The sequence below is a fragment of the Hemicordylus capensis genome, chromosome 3, assembly GCF_027244095.1.
Source record: "Hemicordylus capensis ecotype Gifberg chromosome 3, rHemCap1.1.pri, whole genome shotgun sequence".
In the NCBI taxonomy this organism is placed as follows: Eukaryota; Metazoa; Chordata; class Lepidosauria; order Squamata; family Cordylidae; genus Hemicordylus; species Hemicordylus capensis.
The window spans coordinates 288,949,051-288,971,840 of NC_069659.1; the positions used below are offsets into that span (position 1 = coordinate 288,949,051).

Below are 22,790 nucleotides of genomic sequence, written 5' to 3' on the forward strand. Positions count from 1 at the left end.
GCTAAATGTAAGAGAGTCACCACTTCAAAAAGTGCCTCTTTGCTCAGTTAGCAGGGGGCTAACATTTGAGGTGGGAGGATAAAAGAATGAGGCTGGATAAGCCAAGAGTTCCATATTTAGAATCTGTATTTTTTTTTAAATCAGAAGTTGACAAAGTAGTTTATATAGCAGATAAATAAATAATTGAATAAATTAATGAATAAACAATATCCTGTCCCAAAGGGACTCACAATCTAAAAAAATTGTCTTTGTTTTGTCTTAAGTCCTTTGCTTCTTGACTTGGGCAGGTTTCTTATGATAAAATTCAAAAAACCTGTCCAAGTCAAGAACCTGCACAATTTTTGAAAAACAAAAACAATTTTGTTTTAGACACGATAATTTTATTTATAGGGCTCCTCTCCATCAGATGTACACTGGGACTTACTCCCTAAATGTTATTCTGCTCTTTTGTTTGTAGATCCTGATGTGACAAGACAGCATGGAGTTCAAAAGAGGAAAGACCTTCATAAAATCTAGCATGCAGCTGACCCATGAGAAATTACCTTTGGTGGGCTTGAGTCCTAGAGAAAAGGATGATGTAAGTACAGAAGCTAAAGAAAGGCATAACCCTGAAGTTCAAACCCAAAAAACAAGTTTTTCTGCAGACAAAAGTGAAAGGTCAGCAAAGACTGGGTCTAGCGAGAGCATCCTGTTGCTCCCAGAATCTGTCTACAAACCTGTACGGAAAAGTAAAACTCATGACTGTGTTCTAGGTGTAGACAAAACTGAACAATGCAGCTACGATGACAACATCTCTGAGAAGAGTACTGCAGCTCCTCGAAGAACTAAAGGGCGACTCATCAATAGTGCCAGCTTTTCTGGACTAGGGAACATGCAGAATTCTAATGGTAAGAAGGAATCTGCTGTTAGTTCAAGCAATTTCTTGAACAGCACACAGCAGATGATTGATTACAGGAACTTTGTCCCACAGATGCCCTTTGTGCCAGCGGTTGCAAAAAGTATCCCTAGGAAGAGGATTTCCCTGAAGCGATCAAAAAAAGGTCTGCGGGACATATTTCACATTAAAAAAAATAAGCCAGAGAGTCTTGCTTTGTTGTCAGAGAAGCAAAAAAGACTGCCATTACCAGGGTACAAGTCAGAATTGGCAGGCAGGTTTGGTAAATACTTCTTCAGAGCCGGAGAAACCTTTTCTGCTGACTGCTTGGCACAAGATTTTTCCGATGGTGACATGCTGTCGGAGTCCTCCTATGAGTATTCCAGTGCTCTCTGCGAAGATGTTGCTTCCCTGAAGAGCTTTGATTCTCTTACTGGATGTGGAGAGATCTTTGCAGATGAGAGCTCTGCTCAGATGGAACTGGAGGTCAGCAAAGAAATCTTGCTGAGGCAATCGCAACAGAAAGAGAACCCTTCTATGGGATCCTTCCAAGGTGGTGTGGAACAGCTTGCCTCCCCTGCTCAAAATGAGGCAGCTGACTTTGCTAAACTTTGGGACAACATCAACAAATCGGTGCAACTGCACCAGAAGACGTTGTTTGATAGAAGGCTACTGAAAATACCCAGTAGTGAACTGGGAAAGGCTACAAATGAGACCGATGCCTCAGTGACTGAATTGCTTTCTTCCCCTGACTCTTCCAAAGAGAGTTCCATAGACACAGGGACCCCAAAGAGTGACAACCAGGAATCCATGTCTACCAGTGATGAAGGATACTATGATTCATTTTCTCCTGGGCAAGATGATGAAATAAGGGATGATCAGTCCCCTGGGGCACCAAATAGATTTCCAAGAGACAGTTATAGTGGGGATGCCCTCTATGAGCTATTCTATGATCCCAATGAAACCCAAATCAGCCCAGTCCTAGATGATGACCTATGCATGTCTGAAAGCATTTCAGAAAAGGCCACTGACATACCTTTGTCAATTTACAGTTTTCATGTAGGATCAGAAGAAAATATGGCTTCCCAACCAGCCGTTGATATCATCAGCCAGGGTTTTCTTCAAAGCACATGGAAAGGCAAGGAATGCTTGCTTAAGCTCTGTGACACAGAACTTTCCCTAACCATGGGGATTATCAATTGGTTGAGGAAAAACCCAGGACTGATTTCTCCCCAAGACTTTCCCAAGAGTCCTCAGTCACAACTGGAGAAAGATGGTGAGCCAATGCCTTCTAGCCCTAGCACATGCCAGAACATGTACAAAACATCTCTGGAGGGAGATAAAAAGAGCCCAGAGGCATTCTTAATTGACAGCAAAAATGGAACCCTGACACATTCAGCAGATAGATCTGAAAATGACCACAGTGATATTCTTTCATGTAGCTCGACTCAAGAATGTTCTCAAGAAAGGGAAGGAAATCTGAGTGCAATGTCTGGGCTCACAACAGATAACAGTTCATCATGCAACATACAGAGAACACTGGACAGTTGGGATGATCTACTGATGACGAGTTCATCAGATATGGAGAAGACGTCTCTTTTAGAAGAATGCATAGATCCTAGCACTGAAACTCTGTCACTAGAAGTCCTAAATCTGGAGACAATTTCCCAGATTGATGATAATCCTCTGGCCATGGATAACCATGATGCAGAGTCATGTTCTTCTTACATGACAGCGGCAACCTCCCCAGATTCTCTAGAGACTGGAGATGAAAGTGAGACACAGGATCAGTCCTGGTCTATTGCATGTGATAAACCAACGGAGACACTGACTGTTAGTCACTCCCAAAGCCACATCAGCCAGACACCAAAGGAGAGTGACACGAACGTAATGCAGCTTTTGGACCATTGTGTCACTCAGGTTGCTTTCCTAAAGATCAGTTATGATCCTGAAAACAAGCCCTTGGAAGACAAATGTACTGGGAATGAAGTGAGCAATAATATTGGCACAATGGATCAAGTAAAAAAACAAGTACTGTTGCAAAATGAATGTAGCTGCATAGCTTCAAGCCCCAAAGATCCCCCCACCCATAATTCAAATGAATGTCATGTTAAGATAAACAGCAGTGCCAACACTCCATATCTTATGAATCAAAAGGAAGGTCTAATTTGTTCCGATCAGAAAAATGCCAGTATCCTAGACTGTATGGGTCCAGTTGCAAAAAACAAAGTAGCTTTTGAATATGCCCAGCTGAATAATCAAGCCCTGTCTTACATCAAAGATTTCAGATTTGAACTCAGTACTCAAAACACTGCTGGCATGGCACATATTTACAGACCCACATTTTTACCACTCTTCAGCTCCATCTGCTCAGATACAACTGATGACTATTCACAGTCTTTCTACAGAAAGAACAGTTCGCTGGAGAAGAATTCACAAGATCCTGAAAATAAGGTTACACCAAGCAGTCCATCTTTACATGGTTATTTGAAATTCCACTGTAAAGTATTGCCACAGGCAGCCACTAATCCACTTCTGGAGGGTGCTACCAAAGAAAGCACAGTGATTGAGAAGAATCCTGAATAACTTCCTGCCATAAGGTGAGTCCTTGAAGAAAATTCAAAATTGCACTTAGAAAAATTAGAAAGAGAGTGACTTTGTCCACAATGTAAAGAATGCATAATTGTTTTACCAATTTGGGCCAAAGATATTGAGGATTTCATTGGCCAACATCCAAACTAATGAAGCGCTTGCACCAACATGTTGCCCTAGTGCAAGACTGTTCCACTAGCTACTTGCGCTAAATCTGGAGCTTGCATTCCAGAGCTTGCATTCCAGATGCTAACACAACAGGATGAACAACCTGCGACACAGTTCATAGGTTTTACAGGGAACCTTTGCACAAGAGCACATTTCCAAACATCCCCATGATTTCGTGCAGTTGCACAATCTTCTTGCACTAGCACAACTTTGTTAGTTTGGATGTCAGCCACTGTTTTTCATGCCTTTGTTCTTTGCCCTTTCATGCCTCCATCTGGTGACTACACATCCCCCCAAATCCTATCCGCTTTGCCCAACAGACCAAAGTGTCATTCAGCAATTTTCCAGTAGGGTTAGGATTAATTCAATTACTATTAAAGGGAGACATGGTAATAGTATTGGTAATGCAGCCTTGTACATAAGTCCATAAAAATGACTAGCCCATGAACAATGTCTACATGCCCATACATGTTTATCTTAGTCATTGGTAGGCTGCCAAAACAAAAACAAAAACAAAAAACACCCCTTTTGTAATGCTTCCTTGTCTGGTCACTTGGGTGGGGGAGTTCCTATTTGCCAGTGACAAAGTGAGTGACAGTTTCCAAGTCTGTGGTAATGTGAAGCATGCATTTATATATGTCAGGATAATAATGAAGCCAACCCATATCTGAAAATAGATATTTCTTGTTTCTACTATAGAAACTGTGGAATATGTGGGTATATGAGCTTCATTATGAACCTCAAGGTTGAAAGCTCCTGGTTTTAAGCATATGTACAATTGTCACTTTAAGTGGCACAGAGGGGAAATGCTTGACTAACAAGCAGCAAGTTGCCGGTATGAATCCCTGCTGGTACTATATCAGGCAGCAGGGATATAGGAAGATGCTGAAAGGCATCATCTCATACAGCACAGGAGGAGGCAATGGTAAACCCCTCTTGTATTCTACCAAAATAAAACCACAGGGCTCTGTGGGCAGCAGGAATAGAAATTGACTTGATGGCACACTTTACCTTTATGTTGTACAATTACACCTTTTACCATAGTTCTTTCTACTAATTAATTAATTTAATACATTTCTATACTGCCCAAAACTCACATCTCTGGGTGGTTTACAATACAAATATTGTAAATGTATTGACTGATTGATACTCAGGAGTATGTCAGCCTAGTGCTATTGCATACACACAAACTGTGCTAGTTGCACAAACACTGATATCCTAAAAATTGCCTGACATGAGAGTAGGCCCATTATTATCCAGTGGGCTCACTTTGGTGTAATGCAATTGGCACGATTTTGGTGTTTGCGCAGCTAGCATGTACGCAGTGGCCCTAGGCTGACATACCCCTGTGTGGTATATCAGAGATTCAAGGCAAAGTTGTAAGAAAATGTTGTTACAACTCTCTTCTCATAAGAGGTCACTTGCTCACTCAAACTACGATTTTCTTTTTCAGTCACTGAAGTAGGTCACTCATGCACTCCAACCTCCATACCTCCGTACTTGGAGTCACCAGCTGACATCCTGACTAAAATACTCAATAGTAGTACTCAGGGAGCAGTCTAAAGGACTACTGAGTTTCAATAGGTCTTCCTCTAGTAAATATAGTCAGAAGGTCAGCTACGGTCTCCTCACAAAGAACAAGCATAGACACCATGGTGAGCACTGCTTTCTTTCCCCCTCTCTCCGCATGGCTATGTCCATAGACAACAAGGCCTGACATCCTAACGAAGTGCTTGCATAATGAGCAAAGTTGTTCTAGCACAAGAAGGTTGCATAGCTACTAAAATGGGATTTGGGTATATGCAATTGCACAGAAGTTCTTCTTAAAACAACTGAAAGGCATGTTGCAGTTGTGCACTGTTGTGCAAGTGCAGGTATGTTTGTGGAAGCACAATGCTTGTCTTGAATGTGAGCTATAGACATCGAGGTAATTCACACAATCAAAAACTGGTTCTACCAGGGTTTGGGAGCTGTGTGCACTCCCAATTTTTGGTTGTGTGGAAGCAAGGTAAGAGGAAAACCTGTTTAGAACTGATTGTGAGGCAGCAAGGTAGGGGGGAAAGCAATCCAGGTAGGAGGGAAACCTGGATTGCTTTCTCCCCACCTTGCTTTCACACAACTGAAAATTGAAAGCACACATAGCTCCCAAACCTGGGTAGAACACAGTTTTTGACTGTGTGAATGACCTCTTTGTGTAAGTAGCTAGCCTAACAGTTTTGCGCTGGCATGATGCCCTTCCACAAGTGCTTTCTTAGTTAATGTCAGCCAGAATGTCAGCCAAGGTCGTCTAGAACAAAAGCAGGAGAAGGTCCCAACTATAGATTGCAAGTCTCCTTGCAGGGGCAATTGGGTTGTGGTCTGAGGATTTAAAAGAAAATATTCCAACTTAATAAACAATAGATAGTGCGCTTGCAAACATTACGGAAGGAGGTGGGGGGAATGATAATGTGTGAGGGCCCCCCACAGGTAGGATGGCTTCTCCCTGCCTCCTTCATTAAAGCTTGTAAGCCCACAACAGAAAATTGGAAAGGAACCCTGCTCATCTCCCTGGGCTGGCACTTATCCTACCTACCGGCAGTTGTGTGAACAAGTGGTGTGTTTCCTTATGGGTTTCCCCACTCCAATACATATTAATACAGTAAAGTAAGGGGATGTTTGTACTTAGGCCTGCAGCTAGAACACCAGCACTTTGATAGTACATTCCATGACCGAGAAGGGCCATGTGTGCTTGCCTTCAAAAGTTTAGGTACTTTGTAAAAAACTGAAGTGCACCAATCAGAGGTGACTTAGCCTGCAGTAGAAATATGAACATAGGAACATAGGAAGCTGCCATATACTGAGTCAGACCATAGGTCCATCTCTCTCAGTATTGCCCACACAGACTGGCAGCGGCTTCTCCAAGGTTGCAGGCAGGAACAGGTGTGGATCCAGTCAAGCAGCAGCCTGGGTCCAGCCCCACTCGGTGGCCCCCTCCACATATGCCTGTGCGTGCGATGTCACACACACGGGGGTGTGGCTCAAGCTCCGGAGGAGTGAAGCGAACTACCCCCTCCCACAGGTGGGCTGCTGAGAGCCCGGGTTAACTCTCCTGCAGTTATTTCAGGCAGCGTGAGATGCCCGATAGAATGTTTTCCCCTTTCTCTCCCTCTCTCTAGGGAGAAAAAGGGGGGAACGTCCTATCGAGCAGTCGATGCTGCCTGAAATGATGAGCTGAGAGCTCACTCGAGCTCTCAGCAGCCCGGGCCACGGCCCTTTGTGTGTGACGTCATGTGCAAAGGAGGCATAGCTTGGGCTGCCGAGAGCCCGAGCAAAATCTCAGAGAAGGAGAGAAATTCCAGAGAAGGAGAGAAAGAGAAAAACATCCTATTGGGCAGTTGGCGCTGCCGGAAATAACTAGCAGAGAGTTTGCCTGGGCTCTCAGCCACCTGAGATTGGGAGGGGGGAGTTTGCTCTGGGCTCCACTGGAGCCTGAGCCATGGGGCTTCAGCGGGCTTTTTCATTGGCAGCCTGGGTTCTTTGAACCTGTTGACCCAATGGTGGCTCTGCCCTAAGGGGAATTCCGGGCAGGAATTTCTCTCAGCCCTATCTTGGAGATGCCAGGGAAGGAACCCAGAACCTAGATGCTCTTCCTAGAGCGGCTCCATCCCCAAGGGGAATATCTTATAGTGCTCACACTTCTAGTCTTCCTTTCATGTGCAACCAGAGCACATCCTGCTTAGCTAAGGGGACAAGTCATGCTTGCTACCATAAGACCAGCTCTCTGAAATATGGCCTTTCTGTATTCTGTTGAACTTTACTACAGCCACACAGATTAAAGATCTGCAAAGTTGTTGATGCCTGCTATAAGAGTCATAATACAGGATTACCTCCTGTCCAACTGTGACACATATTTTAACTAAGATACAGAACTTTGGATCCCAGTTCATAATGAATGAATTCTGGAGCCCTACGATTAGGTCATGAATCTAGTTTGGGGAGTAGATCTCATGTTGGTGGTGGGCTCCATAAGAAAGCTCAGAGGCACTGAGCTGGAGCAACCCTCCCAAGCTATGTAGACCCATAAAAATCTCTTTTCTAGGTAGGAGCTATTCTCTGCTTCATGTAGGAAGCAGAGGCGAGCAAATGCAGCTGTCAGAAGTGGTAATATAACCTATTGTAGTGCTTTGTGAGATGCAAACAGACTTTACTGGACTTGGGGCATTTTCTAATATACTGTGTATCACAGCAGCTGTAACATGCCACCAGTTGTCAATGTTGACACCTGCTAAAGCAGAGATGTGTCACAGTTTGTACACTGCAGTCAGTGTGGCAAAAAAAGAGATGTTTTTTCTTTCTGGGGAAAGAATGGGGAGATTGCTCTAAACAGTAATTTAATGGTACCCAGTAAAGGCTGATTCACATGATGTGAGAAACATGAGTGGGGTTGGGGTAGAGCTGACCATGTGTGGGAATGTAGGCATACACCTATGTTATTGCTTCACTATTTATCCATGTCTTGATTTTTAAATGTGTGTGTACTATTTCACTACAAAGACTTCTGAGAAGGAATTCTAGAACTTGGATGTACAAGACTATTTAGCTATGTACACAAACTTGGCCCATATATACATCAATGTACATTTTAGCATGCTTCCAGGGCCATTTCATATATTACTATTTCCATTATCACAATAGTGACAAGCTGTAAGAAGCATTATTTTGTAATGTATAAATGTCAGCATGATTATGTTTTCCACTGTATGTGCACAAATCAGGGAGTTGATGCAGGGAGTTGATGCATGATGCATCAGGGAGTTGATGCTTGTGTGTACCTACTGCAGAACATATATTTCCAATGCCATTCCTATGTTAGAAAAAGCACTTTTTACTACTTGATTGCTGGTGATAGTAGGGGAAGTGACTCATTGTGATGACTCTCCATATGGTCATTTTGCTGAAATAAACAAAAGCAGATGTATGAGGATCTGATACATAGATCTAGAAACACACACAACAGAAATGATGGACCATACACATATAAAGTACAGTATAATATGCAAACTATAATTCCAATAAATAAATCATTAGTACATGGTAATCATAGATAAATATATATGACTAAAAATACTTATCCAAAATCTATCCACAACAGAAACCCAGTGTATAACTACTTTGGAATCTTTATCAAGTGTCCAATTATTAAACCAAATGTTAATTATTTTAAAAGAGGATATCTTCAAAACATAAAGTAAGACATTGAGCCCTTTCTCACAATCGATGAGAAAGGACTTGAGGGAGAGCGAGGAGGAAGGCTGCTTGCACTTACTTCCTCACAGATGACCAAGCAAGTCGTCCTCAGTGCACCTCCCACACGCCCACATGGGCTGTCCTGCTACGTTGGAGCTGCACAGAGCAGGGCGGAAGGATCCAGGGCCTGAATAGCAAGTAGCAAATAGCCCATAGCAAGCATGACTTGTCCCCTTAGCTAAGCAGGGTCTGCCCTGGTTGCATATGAATGGGAGACTTGATGTGTGAGCACTGGAAGATCTTCCCCTCAGGGGATGGAGCCACTCTGGGAAGAGCAGTAGGTATCAAGTTCCCTCCCTGGCTTCTCCAAGATAGGGCTGAGAGAGATTCCTGCCTGCAACCTTGGAGAAGCCGCTGCCAGTCTGTGAAGACAATACTGAGCTAGATAGATGAATTGTCTGACTCAGTATCTGGCAGGTTCCTATGTTCCTATGAATTTGTCGTTCTGGCCTGCAGGCATCCCACAATGTAATGTGCAGCACACACATTGCATTGGGGATTCCCTCATCAGACGGGCGCTGAATTCAACCCAAGGAGACACATGATACCCGGTAGCTGGGGTAAGGTTGCGAGTGCACCCATAGCCTCGGCTAACAGCCGGGTTAGTTAAGAGGGTTAGGCAGGCGGGGAGCAGAAGGATCTGCGAGGATCCTGCCACTCTTACGATCAGCCTAACCTTGACTGGGCTGCCCCAGACAGAGTTAGTCTGGTTGTGAGAACAGCTACACAATCATAGACAACTTAAAATGTGTGTAATGAAGCATTTTATGTGTGGATTAGGATATGTATTGCAAGTTTGATTTTGTAGTGTGTTATGAATGTTATCATGTTGGGTATCGCTTGTAATGCATTTTGCTGAAACAGCATTTCAGGAAATCCTTTGAAAACAGATGAGCTCTTAAGAGCCTATTGTATCTATACAATAATTAATAAAACTTTTCTGTTTCTATTCGTAGTGGAATAAGGTTTTTTTGTTTTGTTTGTTTTTTTAAATGGCAGCAACCTTTGCATTACTACTGTCAGATTCCCTATCTGGCTGAAGCTGATTTAATATTTTTCAAGCCTAGTTCTGTAAATACCCGGCAGGTGTGCCTGCGATTTCTGTTCTCTTTTTAGAAAAGCTTGAGGTCTGCAGCACAATGGAAGAAGAAGGCAGAACATCTCTCAGGTGTTAACAGAGAAACATGATGCAAAAAAGCTACTCTTGCTGGTAGTACAGAAAAAGCCCCAAGGCTAAGATGAGCTCCCTGCTTCTAAATGATATTCCCAAAACAGGCATTTACAACCCCAGAATCTAAACATGACTTTAATCACAGCAAAGATACTCAAGCGCGTTCATGGACCTAAATGTACAAAACTTTGACCTTTGATGGTATACAGCTGAATGGATAGGGGCAAGTTAGGAACATAGGAAGCTGCCACATACCGAGTCAGACCATCAGTCCATCTAGCTCACTATTGTCTACCCAGATTGGCAGCAGCTTCTCCAAGGTTGCAGGCAGGAGTCTCTCTAGGCCCTATCTTGGAGTTGATATTTAGTTTGTCAGAATCCCAGTATTTCAAAGTGGCACCCCTAAACACACCCACCATTCTCTCCTATGTGTGAACACTGAGAGCAGTAATACATATTTAGCTGTAAAAAAAAACCCTACACTTTTGAAATCTGAGTTGTGGTCTGTAAGAGTTTGCAGCCAAGTAGCATGTTCTGAGTAAAGTTACCAGCTAAGCAGAAATAAAAACTTGGCTTGGCCTGCTTGAATGCTTTTAACAACAGCTTGGTCTGCAAAAACCAGCCGGTAAAGCTTTTCATGGCATGGAGATAAACATTATGATCAGCTAATACCTGCACATCAAGCTGCTGTTAAAGTGCAGGAGTAGCATCCTGTAAATATATATTTTTTAACAAACCTAGTTCTGAAATGACAGCAACTGACATCTTGACATGCTGTATGCATGCTTCAAACAACAGTGTGTATGCATGCTAGCCCCCATGCTAATCCCTACACGACCAAAGCACGGGCACTCTTGTGCAGGCGCACAACTATTTTCTGTGCTCCCCTGCACTCCAGAAGTGCTCTGTTGCAGCAGAAAAACGTCCCTGAGTGTCAGGGATGTGTTTCTGCTATAAAGAGTTCTCCTGGAGCGTGGGGAAAGCATCAAAAATACTTGCGCTCTTGTGCAAGAGCACCTGCACTTTTGGAAGTCAGGATGCAAGCCAGCATTTTTGCATGGGCAAGAATGTACCAATTTACTGTCAGAAGCATTAGAGATTGCTTTCTAACTAGAAAAGGAGTCCAACTGGGGATGGGCCATAGCCTCTGTCAGAATGTTTGAGTGTCATCTACCATGTGCGCAGAAAGGAAAATATAGATGCTAAATTAAACAATTTTATACTTCATTAAACAGTTCTTTTTCCAGTTTTGGCTTTGTATCACTGCACTGTCAGCTTCTGACTTGTTCATTTGTATTTGCTGTATACAATATTACCACTAATTTATTTACACACACACACACGAATTAAAGAGATAGGGTCTTTTTGGACATTGGCTGTGTCAGATAGTACGAGACATTGTTGCAGCTCCTCTCACTCAAAATAAAGCGATTGATTTGCTAACACGCCTGTTATTGCAGTAGTGTGTTTCCATGGATACAGACTGACAGGGTTGCCTTGCTATGCGTTGGCAGTGCTGTGTAGAGGACTAAAGTATATTCCTAGCTAGCCTGGTGTACATTAAGGGTGCTACTGCAAGTCAGGATCTGTAGCCTCAAGAACAGGATTTTAATTGTTGTTCTTTTTAAAATGTTATGGGAAAACATTTGTAGATGGTGCACAGTAGTATTGTCTAAGGGACAGAGACAAGAAGAGCACAGCCCCACTGCACGTGTATTAAAATGGGCAAAGTGGAGCTTAGCCAAAGACAAACCGCAAGCAAACTGAGCTGACAACATCTTAACATGAACAATTTTACTGTCATAGAATAGTTGGTGTACATTGTTAAACCATACAGAACATGCTGTAGCAGAATCAGGAAATTACAAGAGAGAGAAAAGGAGGGCAGGAAAAGAACTTGAGTAGCTGGTTTTGCAGTAGCTGAAGAATATTTAGATCCCTACTAACATGGAAAGAGTAGGAACATAGGAAGCTGCCTTATACTGAGTCAGACCATTGGTCCATCAAGCTTAGTATTGTGTATACAATACTAGCCCCTGCTAACTGGGCAGAGAGGCAACTTTTACCGTGGTGATTCTCTTTATTTGGCAGGGGGAGAGTAACTGGCCCTATCCACCCCCAGCACAGTACTGCCTGTGACTTGCTGGTATCTATCTTGTGTTTCTTTTTAGAATGTGAGCCCTTTGGGGACAGGGTTCCATCTTATTGGCTTGTTATTTCTCTATGTAAACCGCCCTGAGCCATTTTTGGAAGGACGGTATAGAAATCAAATTATTATTATTATTATTATTAATAATAATAATAATAATAATAATAATAATAATAATAATAATAATACCACCATAGGGGTCACAGAAATCACCATCAGCCAATTACAAAAAGCAGCTTTACTGGGAACAGCCTATATTCTGCGACGATATCTATAACAACAGCAACAACATTGACGATAAAATTCAGCCATCCCAGGTCCTTGGGAAGGATCCGATGTCTGGATAAAACAAACCAGTCAATAACACCTGTCTGACTGTGTAAACAAGAAATAATAATAAAATAATAATAATATACTGACTGGCAGTGGCTCTCCAAGGTTGCAGGCAGGAATCTCTCTCAGCCCTATCTTGGAGATGCCAGCAAGTGAACCTGGGACCATTTGCATGCAAAGTGGGAGCTCTGTCACTGAGCTATGGCCGCATCCTCATAGAAGGCAAATCAATGGGTATATATTTTCTGTTATCCCTAGCCTTCTAAGGCTTACTTCTTATATTCCACAGTATCAAATATATATTGGCCACTCCATGTCCATGTGGCAAGTTGCCATGGCCAGTCCCAGCTCACTGGCATAAGCAGTGGTATGATACATGTGGCTGTGGGGCGGGTGGAGGGGATGCATTTGCCTTCTGCACACACTAGAGTTTGACGTATGCATAGAAAATGATTTGCATGTAAAGTAAAGGCAAAGTGTGCTGTTGAGTCGGTGTCGACTCCTGGCGATCACAGAGCCATGTGGTTGTCTTTGGTAGAATACAGGAGGGGTTTACCATTGCCATCTCCCACGCAGTATGAGATGATGCCTTTCAGCATCTTCCTATATTGCTGCTTCCCGATTTAGGTGTTTCCTATAGTCTGGGAAACATCGTCAGGGAAACATACCAGCGGCGATTCAAACCGGCAACCTCTGGCTTGCTAATTAAGTCATTTCCCCACTGCACCATTAGGTGGCTAGTTGATTTGCATGTACCAATTAAAAAAGAATGTAATGTGTGAAGTATATTTAATAGCAAGTCTCATTGATCTTATAGGACTTTCTTTTCAAGTATGTACATTCAGAACCCAGCTTCCAAACCCTCTAAAAGCCAGATTCACTGTGTCCATTATACTTACGCCTGCTGATCTCCCTTAGGATTTTGTCTGCTGCTTTCCTGGCCTCTGGCCCTTTATCTTGACATCTCCTTAGCAGGCAAATCAGACCTAACTGTGTATCTGTGAATCATGAGCACTGCTGAAGACGGAGATGGATTTAGAGGATGGTTCTGCGTTCGGCTAGGGAATTAACTGGATCCGTTTTGTCATTTTGCTCATATAAAGTAGTCCTCTCAGTGTTCAGATGCTTGGCAAGCAAGTGGGTGTCTTTTTGGCATTCCTCACAGATCTGAGTTTGTAGGAGTCATCTGAGTATTTGATACCATCATGGCCAAAATGACAACGCATACTGCAAACTCACTTACTGACATACTAGATTATGCAAACGGAACCTGAAATGTCTTGAAACAATGATTTAAAATGTTAGCCGGGGTGGGGGGGAGAAGCTGGAGGTTTATAGTACAAGTTTATTATTTATTTATTTATTTATTTAACATATTTTCATACACCCAAAACTTATATCTCTGGGCGGTTTACAACTACGTAAAAACAGAAAACGTTAGTTAAAACAAAAGAACAACAAAAAAGTTAAAATGTTACAACAATTTAAAATTTGTAAAATAATATTTTAAAACAGTATTAAAACTATTAAAACAATATTTAATTAAAAGCCTGGGTGAACAGATGCATCTTTAAAAACTTTTAAAAAGCTGTCAGAGATGGGGAGGCTCTTATTTCAGCAGGGAGCGCATTCCAAAGCCTCGGGGCAGCAGCGGAGAAGGCCTGTCCCCAAGTAGCCACCAGAGGAGCCGGTGGCAACTGCAGATGGACCTCTCCTGATGATCTCAATGGGCGGTGGGGTTCATGATGAAGACGTTCTCTTAAATACTCAGAGCCCAAGCCGTTTAGTTGTACTATTAATGGCTACACTTTCCAAAGTGGGAAAAAAAGAGGATCTCAAGAAGGTAAGCAATAGAATGCACTACAAATTGTCAGGACACTACCAGGCTTTTCAAATAAAGTGCTACTACTCTTAGAAGTTTTTCGTTGTTTTAGTAGTTTGTTTTTAGTATTGTGTACTATATACCTCGTGCTATAATAATTAGATTCTCTGACAAATAAAATAAATAAATACATTCTTTTGTGTGTCTGGTTAACTCTTGCTTCTAATATAATCAAGCTGAAGTTGAACTTTGCTCTTCAAAACACTGTACTGTTTTCATGGTGATAAATCCACCCCCCCTCACCACCTTTTAAGGAAATGACAATAATGGTCTCATCTCTGATTTAAATAGGTCTTGAGCAGGGGGAAACCAACCGTTTTTATTTTTCCTTACACAACACAGGACCGGGCACAATCTAGGCAGAGTAATCCCATTTCTTCTAAGTCCCGTTTTTTTTCTTTGGAGTGTTACGTGCTTAACTCTCTCCCATTAAAATCAACGTGGCCCGAATGTGTGAACTTTGGCTGGTTTGAATGTGTTCACTTTGGCTTTGGGCGGGGTCAGTCCATCCACTAGGTGAACCTAGGTGGTTGCCTAGTGCATCAAATCTTGGGGGTGCAGCAGCGGCGGCTGATGCAGGCACCGCCGGGGGCAGGGCAGCAGGAGGCGCCTTTAACTCTAAATTACTAGGTGCTTACCTCTCCTCCCGCCACACCTGAAAGCTCTTGTATGCAACGGTGCGCCACCTAGGACCTGCTGCGGCGGAGGCTTGACTCCGCCACTCAGTTGGCCTCCACACTTGCGTGGAGGCCATTTGCTGGTCACACAAATGACCTCCGCCTGAGCTGATCCTCCGCGCAACAGGTGCTGGGTGGTGCACTGTTGCTCACAACAGCTTTCAGGTGTGGCGGGAGGAGAGGGGAGCACCTAGTAATTTAGAGTTCAAGGTACCTCCCACTACCCCTCCAGTGGTGCCCACACCAGCCACCGCTGGGGTGCAGGGCAGGGGCACCCACTTCTGCCATGAATATTCACCCTCTGCATGCTGGGGCAGGCAACACAATATACTTTTAGCTGAATGGGGGCATCAAGTAGTCATACTTCACAGATGGTGGGTGGGCAGTGAGGAAGGAGAGTATACTTTTAAGAATCTATAAGATCGCTGCCCTAACCCTGCACCGCTGTCCAGCTCCGCATAGAGTCTATGCCTACTGCACACCCCACCATACACCTGGCTGATGCTGCAGTCAAGTGAATGGCAGGGGTGTGTACAGTCAGGGGTGTAGCGAGAGGGCCCATGTTCACCCCTCTCTCTGGCATTCTTTGAACCCAAGGGTTCTTTGACCCCATCCACTCAATTATAGCTACACTCCTGGGTGTGTGGTGCACATAGAACTGGGCAGTGATGCAGGGCGGCAGAAGCAGTCTGGCAGATTTTAAAAAGTATACTCTCTTTTCTCACTGCCCCACCCGCCGCCTCAGCAAGCACCAGCTGCCAAGTATGACTTTGACACCTGCCCACATTAAGCTAGAATTATATTCTGTGTTGCCCTTCTTTGGGAGTAAAGGGGCAGTTGTTGTTGTGATGAGAACCAGGCTGTGTGGATAGAATAGCAACAGAGAAATGAGACAGGAGAGCATTCTCTAGGAACAGATAAGACAATCAATGGATAAACAAACCCCCAACTTGACCAGTTCTGCTGCACAGGAGACAGTGGGGATGTGTGTAAGATTACTACTTAATTTCTTAAATGAACTATCTTCAACACAGACTCTCAAAAAATGTGCAATGTATGAGTATAATTCTGACTTCAGTCTTTCCCTACATAAATTGATGCCATTCACAATTGCTTTCTGAATTAAAAAGCCAGCTAAACGGTACATTCATCATGAATTAATGGCAGTAGTGTTGAGTCTCAAACTGTGACTGCCTCATGCCAGACAGGTGCTTTGTGTGGGGATCCTCGTTTCCATTGGCTTTCTGTTATTTGAATATGCTGTTTGAATCAGTTCTATTTCTCTTTTCCTCTTTCTGTGGTTCCTTGTCTGTTTCATCCCCCCCACTCCCTGTTTGGCTTCTGCACTGTCTCAGATAGATTTTCTGTTAATGCTCCTTCCAGTAATACTGTCACTTTCTCTCCCTAGAAAGGCATTTGTTTTTCTTCTTACCACATTTCTTATGACAACAATTGGGTACTGATTTCCTGGTCTGTTTTTCCCCTTTTTAATTTTCTTAACTGTTGCTTTTTGGCAAAATGCACAAGCAAGTCAGCCAGCCAGCCAATCATGCAAAAATACAAATGTAGATAATTTTCTCCAAAACGGAAATTATCTCCAAATTTCAGGGTTGCTCCAAGGAAAAGTAAACAATGTCTTCAAATTTCAGGATTCCTTTCAAGGAAAATAATAATAATCCAGAGAATTTTCCCAAAAAGTTTTTCCACATAAGCCTCCTCTGAGGCACATCTTTATTCATAAATGTTCTAAGGACAATCTACAAGTTACATTAGACATGCAGTTTGGCACTATGTGTTTATTCAGTGTTAGTTAAACATAAACTGCAGAGGGCTCTAGACCAGAACCATGGCAGAGTGGAGAGAAGATTTTACCCTTTCTCTTCACGATGAACCTAGTTTGTATGTCAACCCTGTAGCTGCTATTTCCTCCAGGAGGAGGGAAGCCCTCATTGTAATCAATGGGAACTCCCCCTCCCCACATGGCAGCTTTCTGGGATGGGAGCCTGATCGGGATCACTACTGTGGCAGAGTAGAAAAGTTAAAATCTCCCATTATCCTGATCATGGTCCTAATCTAGAAGTGGGTGGGTGGGGAGCATGGCTGATATTTCACTTTTAAAAACCAACCACACACAGACATGCAGCCAAACTACCTTAAAAAAGTACCTCAGAAATGTGGGTAACACTAGCCCTATTCAGGAATTGTCCTCCATGGAGGACCAATGTGTGGCTAGGTAAAAAATGGGAGCATGCCGGCTAGCCACGCCTCCCACTTTAACATGCCCCCCTCCATGCCCCCTGAACACTTTCCGCACTTGTCTGCAAAGGGTAGGCACTGTTGTAGGGGGAGTCATCCTTGAGAATAAGAACCCTGGGGACTAACACCTGAATAAAGGTCAAGTGTGCCGTCAAGTCGATTTCAACTCCTGGAGCCCACAGAACCCTGTGGTTTTCTTTGGTAGAATACAAGAGGGGCTTACCACTGCCTCCTCTCACACAGTATGAGATGATGCTTTTCAGCATCTTCCTTTATCACTGCTGCCCGATATAGTACCAGCGGGGATTCAAACCGGCAACCTTCTGCTCGTTAGTCAAGCATTTCCCACTATTGAATTCAGCCCTTCTGCCCTTCCTTAGGATCACAGGAAGCTGCCTTAGCCAGACCATTGGTCCATCTAGCTCAGTTTTGTCTGCAGTGACTGGCAGCAGCTTCTCCAAGGCGGCAGTCTCTCGCAGCCTGAATGGAAATGTCACGGATTGAACCTAGGACTTTCTGCTTGCCAGGCAGATGCTGTACCACTGAACCACAGCCCCATCCCTTTCAGAACTGCTTGGCCTTCCCGTCTTCACTTGGCTCTCTTCCCCTCTGTAATCTTGGAAGAGATCTTTGTGTTTCTGAGTGGTCCTGGCACACAGCCCATCTCTTTTCACTGACTTCAGGCAGGGGCGTAATGAGGCTGGAGTGGGCCCAGAGACAAAATTTTAAAATGGGCCTCTCACTGATACACACACACACTCACTTCACATGTGACTTGCCTCTGGGGGGCCCCTCGAGGCGTGGGGGCCCCCAGGCAGCCGCCTCCCCTTGCCTAATGGTAGTTACGCCCCTGACTTCAGGTGAATGGTTTCCTCTTTTTCTGCTGCTTTATTTTCTGTCAAATAGACTTATTTATCTATCTTCATCATCATCATCATCCATCAGTTTGATGATGATGATGATGATGAAGAAAATAGACAAATAAGTCTATTTGACAGAAAGCAAAACAGCAGAAAAAGAGGAAACCATTCACCTGAAGTGAAAGTCAGTGAAAAGAGATGGGCTGTGTGCCAGGGCCACTCAGAAACACAAAGATTCCAAGATTTGACAGTCATAGAGAAGAATCGGGTTCTGATAATTGATATTGCAATTCCAGGGGATAGACGAGTCAATGAAAAACAATTGGAGAAAATAACTAAATACAAGGACCTTCAGATTGAAATTGAGCGGCTCTGGAAAAAGGAAACAATAGTGGTGCCAATAGTTGTTGGTGCCCTTGGTGCAGTACCAAAAGAACCTGAACACCATCTTGACACATTGGGCATCAATAAAATTACAACACATCAACTACAGAAGGCCACACTACCTGGGACAGCACTAATACTACGATGATATCTTTAATTTTTCTTTGGTTATCCTAGACCCTTGGAAAGGGCCTGATAATTAAAGTACCAAATCCAGTCAATGACATCTGGTAGACTGTGTGTAAATAGCATAACAACAACAATAATAAATATGATGATGATGATGATGATGATGATGATGATTTTTAAAGGCACTGTGCCGTAATTGTATTACAGAAAATGGACCTTGCCTGCAGGCTTACATCAAAGACAACAGCAGAGAAGGGAAAGTATGCAAATGGAAAGGGGGGTGGGAGAAGGAGAGGCAGAGATTAGAGGTCAAAGGCTTCCCAGAAGAGGTACATTGTCAAGCACTGTTTAAATTATTGCAGGGAGGGAGAGGTGCAAATGCTGGGAGACAAAGAAGAGAATTCCAAAGAAAAGAGGCAGCAAGAGTGAAAGGATAGGACGGAGGCATGAACTGGAAGTAACAACCTGAGACTAAGTATTGACACAGTGGAGACAGCATTATCATTTGATTTTCATAATGATTTTTATTCTCATTTGATTTTCAATCCCCTTTGTCCTTCCCTCTCAAGAATTTGGGTTTTTTTGTTGTTGAAAACTTTGACTGAAGGCAGTCTCCTATGTCCTCTTCCTCTAATCAATCTTTTCATGTTTCATCTACTACCACTTTTCTCTCTCCATCTCTTCCATTTCTGCTAAATATTTGTCCCATCTCCAATTTTCAAGGAATCGGAGAAAGGACATGGCACAGCTCCCCTTGGATCTCCCCACTGAAGAATGTAGGCGGAGGATTGCCTGACTGAATGCTCTCCCGTGTCAAAAGCTCCTTGTTCATAGCAGGGAGCAGGGTTCTAGCCTAGCCCTTTCCCTCCTGAACTACTTTTTAATGTGCAGGCCAGGGATGGGTTTTCTTTTTTAATGTAGGGAACGTTCAAATGGTGCTTTCCCAGGAGGGCTGTGCCACATGCTTTTCCTGAATATGTAGATTGACTCTCAGTCCCACTTCCTTCTCCACACGCTAATTTATGTCCAGCTTTTTCTCACTGCATGGCTTTATTGTGTGCCACACAGGGAGAACGCCATCGCCTAATGAACATATGTTGAAAGGAGGCTTATAAATATTGTTATCAATTAAACATAAATCATCACACTGCAGCTATTCTGGAGCAGTCATACTGGCTCTGTTGGTTATGCTGGCACAATGATTTGGGGTAGCTTTTAATGTAGTGCAGGTTACATGCAGCGCATCAGTCATCGGGGGGCCCATTTTCATGGCTTATTTGCTGGTGCAGCCGCTCATAGAATTGGGCTGCCAATCTAATATCCGTCGGAACACAGGGGCATTTTTGTTGGCCTTATTCCTTTTCACAGAATATTAAGGGACTAATGGGAACGATCATATGGGTACCATTTTAAATATATTATTCAAGAGCAAAAAAGGAAAGTAAAAAAGTCAGCTTTCATATCAATAATTCAAGTGCACCGCAGCTATAGTGCTAATTTAGATACTCCACTGAGCCTATCACTTCATGCATTTTTAATTCTTAGGTACATTGCCGTATATTACAGCAGATGGAAGTAAGTGATGTTGTCTATAGTGAGTGAGCAACATATTTTGTTAGTTATTTAGATTTTTTTTTAAATCCAGCCTATCCTCAAAGACTTAGGTGGGAGAACAACATTTTAAAACACCCATTTGTAATGCTTTTCATCACCATCAGTTGGTGTGACAGACATGGCCCTTGCTGAAAAGAGATGGTCTGGCTAAAGAGAGAGATTCTGAGCTACATTACTGGAATGCACTGTGCATGGGGTTGCCTTTGAAACACATTCAGCAGAAGCATATTGCTCCAGTATTAAATGATCTTTGGCTCCCAGATTGTTTCTGAGCACAGTTCAGTTTGTTGGTTTTGTTAGTTTTGACCTTCAAAATGCTAAATTATCTGGGGCTAAGGTATCGAAGGATCAAACTGCAGACACTTAATGCCAACATGTTTGTTTATTCTTAACTATATAGCAGCTGGATTGGACCCCCTATGAATCAGGACCGGCCGCAGTGTGAGGGGAGGGGGGGCATTAACCCTTTGCCCCTGCCATGATCAAAATCCAAATACAGGCAATACAGAGCTACTGTATCCCCAGCAGATGGCTACCCAGTCTTTATAGAAGTACTGTAGATGTCCATTGAGGGAGAATCCACTACTTCCTATGTAATTGGTTCAATTGTCAGATTTCTCTCACAATTAAGAATTTTCTTTTAGCTTTCAAACAAAATCTACCCTCCTGTAGCTTAAGCCCACTAGATCTAGTCCTACTCTCTGGAGCAGCAGAAGCCTCTGCTCTTTTCTATGTGCCAACCCTTCATGCTATCATGGCCCTCCTCCATCTCTAAGTTGATTTATCCAGCAATTCCATGTGGGTGTGGGAACTCCAGGATGCATATGGAATATCTCCATCCACAAGGGGCATCTCATTCACTTCAGTGATGTAGGCATCTCTGTTCATGTGAGGATTTCTTTCCCTTGCTGAAAGGTATGGGGAAACTCCCCACACACAAGTGGTCACTTTGTGCACTGGAGAACATACTGGACTCAGGATCAGGCCAATGCAATAATAAAACTAGGCATATTAGATTTTAATTTAAATTAGCCCGAATTAAAGTATTCTAACCCTTGAGAAGTCCATAATGCTGGGAAAAGTTGAAGGAAAGGAAAGAAGAGGATGACCAGCAGCAAGGTGGATGGACTCGATTCTGACAGCAATGAATGCACCACTGAGAGACCTTACAGGCCAAGTTGAAGACAGATCATCCTGGAGAGAATCTATCTATGTGGTCGCTAAGAGTCGACACTGACTTGATGGCACTTAATCAATCAATCAGCCCCCACTCAACTTTGTAAATTTAAGGTACTTAATTGAATGCCTTCTTTATTATGAGCCCCGCCAGTTATTGAGATCTTCTGGAGAGGTCTGTCTGCAGTTGCCACGAGCTTGTCTGGTAGCTACTCAGGGATAAGCCTTCTCCATTGCTACCTCAAGGCTTTGGAATGCACCCTCTGTTTAAATAAGAGCCTCCACATCACTGATAAATTTTTAAAAGGTAGTTAAGACACATTTGTTCAGCCAGGCTTTTAATTAAAGGTAAAGTGTGCCATCAAGTTGATTCGACTCCTGGTGCCCACAGAGCCCTATGGTTTTCTTTTGGTAGAATACAGGAGGGATTTACCATTGCCTCCTCCCATGCAGTATGAGATGATGCCTTTCAGCATCTTCCTATATTGCTGCTGCCTGATATAGGTCTTTCCCATAGTCTGGGAAACATACCAGTGGGGATTCGAACTGGCAACCTTCTGCTTGTTAGTCAAGCATTTCCCCACTGCACCACTTATGGCGGTGGAGTAAATTAAACTCACAGAATTTAACATTGTTTTATATTTTAAATTGTTTAAATGTTTTAATGTTGTTTTAAAGCAGGTGTCTATCGTGCATGCATGGTGGCCTCCAAAATGGGCACCTCCACTACACAAAGACCCCGAATGGGCCAAAAACCACCCAAACTGGGCCATTTCGAGACCGGGGTGAGGCTAGGGAGGAGGGGGGAACCGCCAGAGATGTCCTGTGGCTGCAGCAGCGCCCCCTGGAGGCAGTGAGTCATTTAAAAAAACATTTTTTTAGTTAGAACCCCAAACTGGTTCAAATTCAAGCTGAGTTGGGGTATGTTTGGGGTGTGTGGAAAAATGAACATGCCCGGTTCTGTTTGAGTCTGGTTCAGACTCAAACCAAACTGGGCAAATCAGTTTTGTACTGCTTACGCTGCACTGGTGTTACAGAGGAAATACAGTTTTTGCCAATCTCCCCTTCCCTCTGAAGCACACTGTGACATCTGAAAACATGTCCCTGAGGGCTATGTGACCTTCAGGGACATATTTTCAGGAGGCACTGTGGGCTTCAGAGGGGAGATTGACAAAAATTGTCCTTCCCCTGTGCTGGAAGGCAATTATGAACAGAGGAATCAGGTGGAGTGAAAACAAT

General features: G+C 43.3%; 1 protein-coding gene across 4 annotated transcripts in view; it reads left to right on the forward strand.

Moving 5' to 3' along the window:
* AMER3 (APC membrane recruitment protein 3) overlaps positions 1-22,790 on the forward strand; it is a 30,286-nt gene that overhangs the window by 4,382 nt on the left and 3,114 nt on the right. For 3 of the 4 annotated variants that reach the window (XM_053312572.1, XM_053312573.1, XM_053312574.1), the window contains one exon: positions 458-3,474. In XM_053312572.1, coding sequence (XP_053168547.1) covers positions 479-3,460 — 2,982 coding nt within the window. In that variant the 5' untranslated portion in view covers positions 458-478 and the 3' untranslated portion in view covers positions 3,461-3,474. Of the gene's footprint in view, positions 1-457; positions 3,475-22,790 lie in introns of those variants that run through there. The other variant, XM_053312575.1, reaches the window with a different exon arrangement.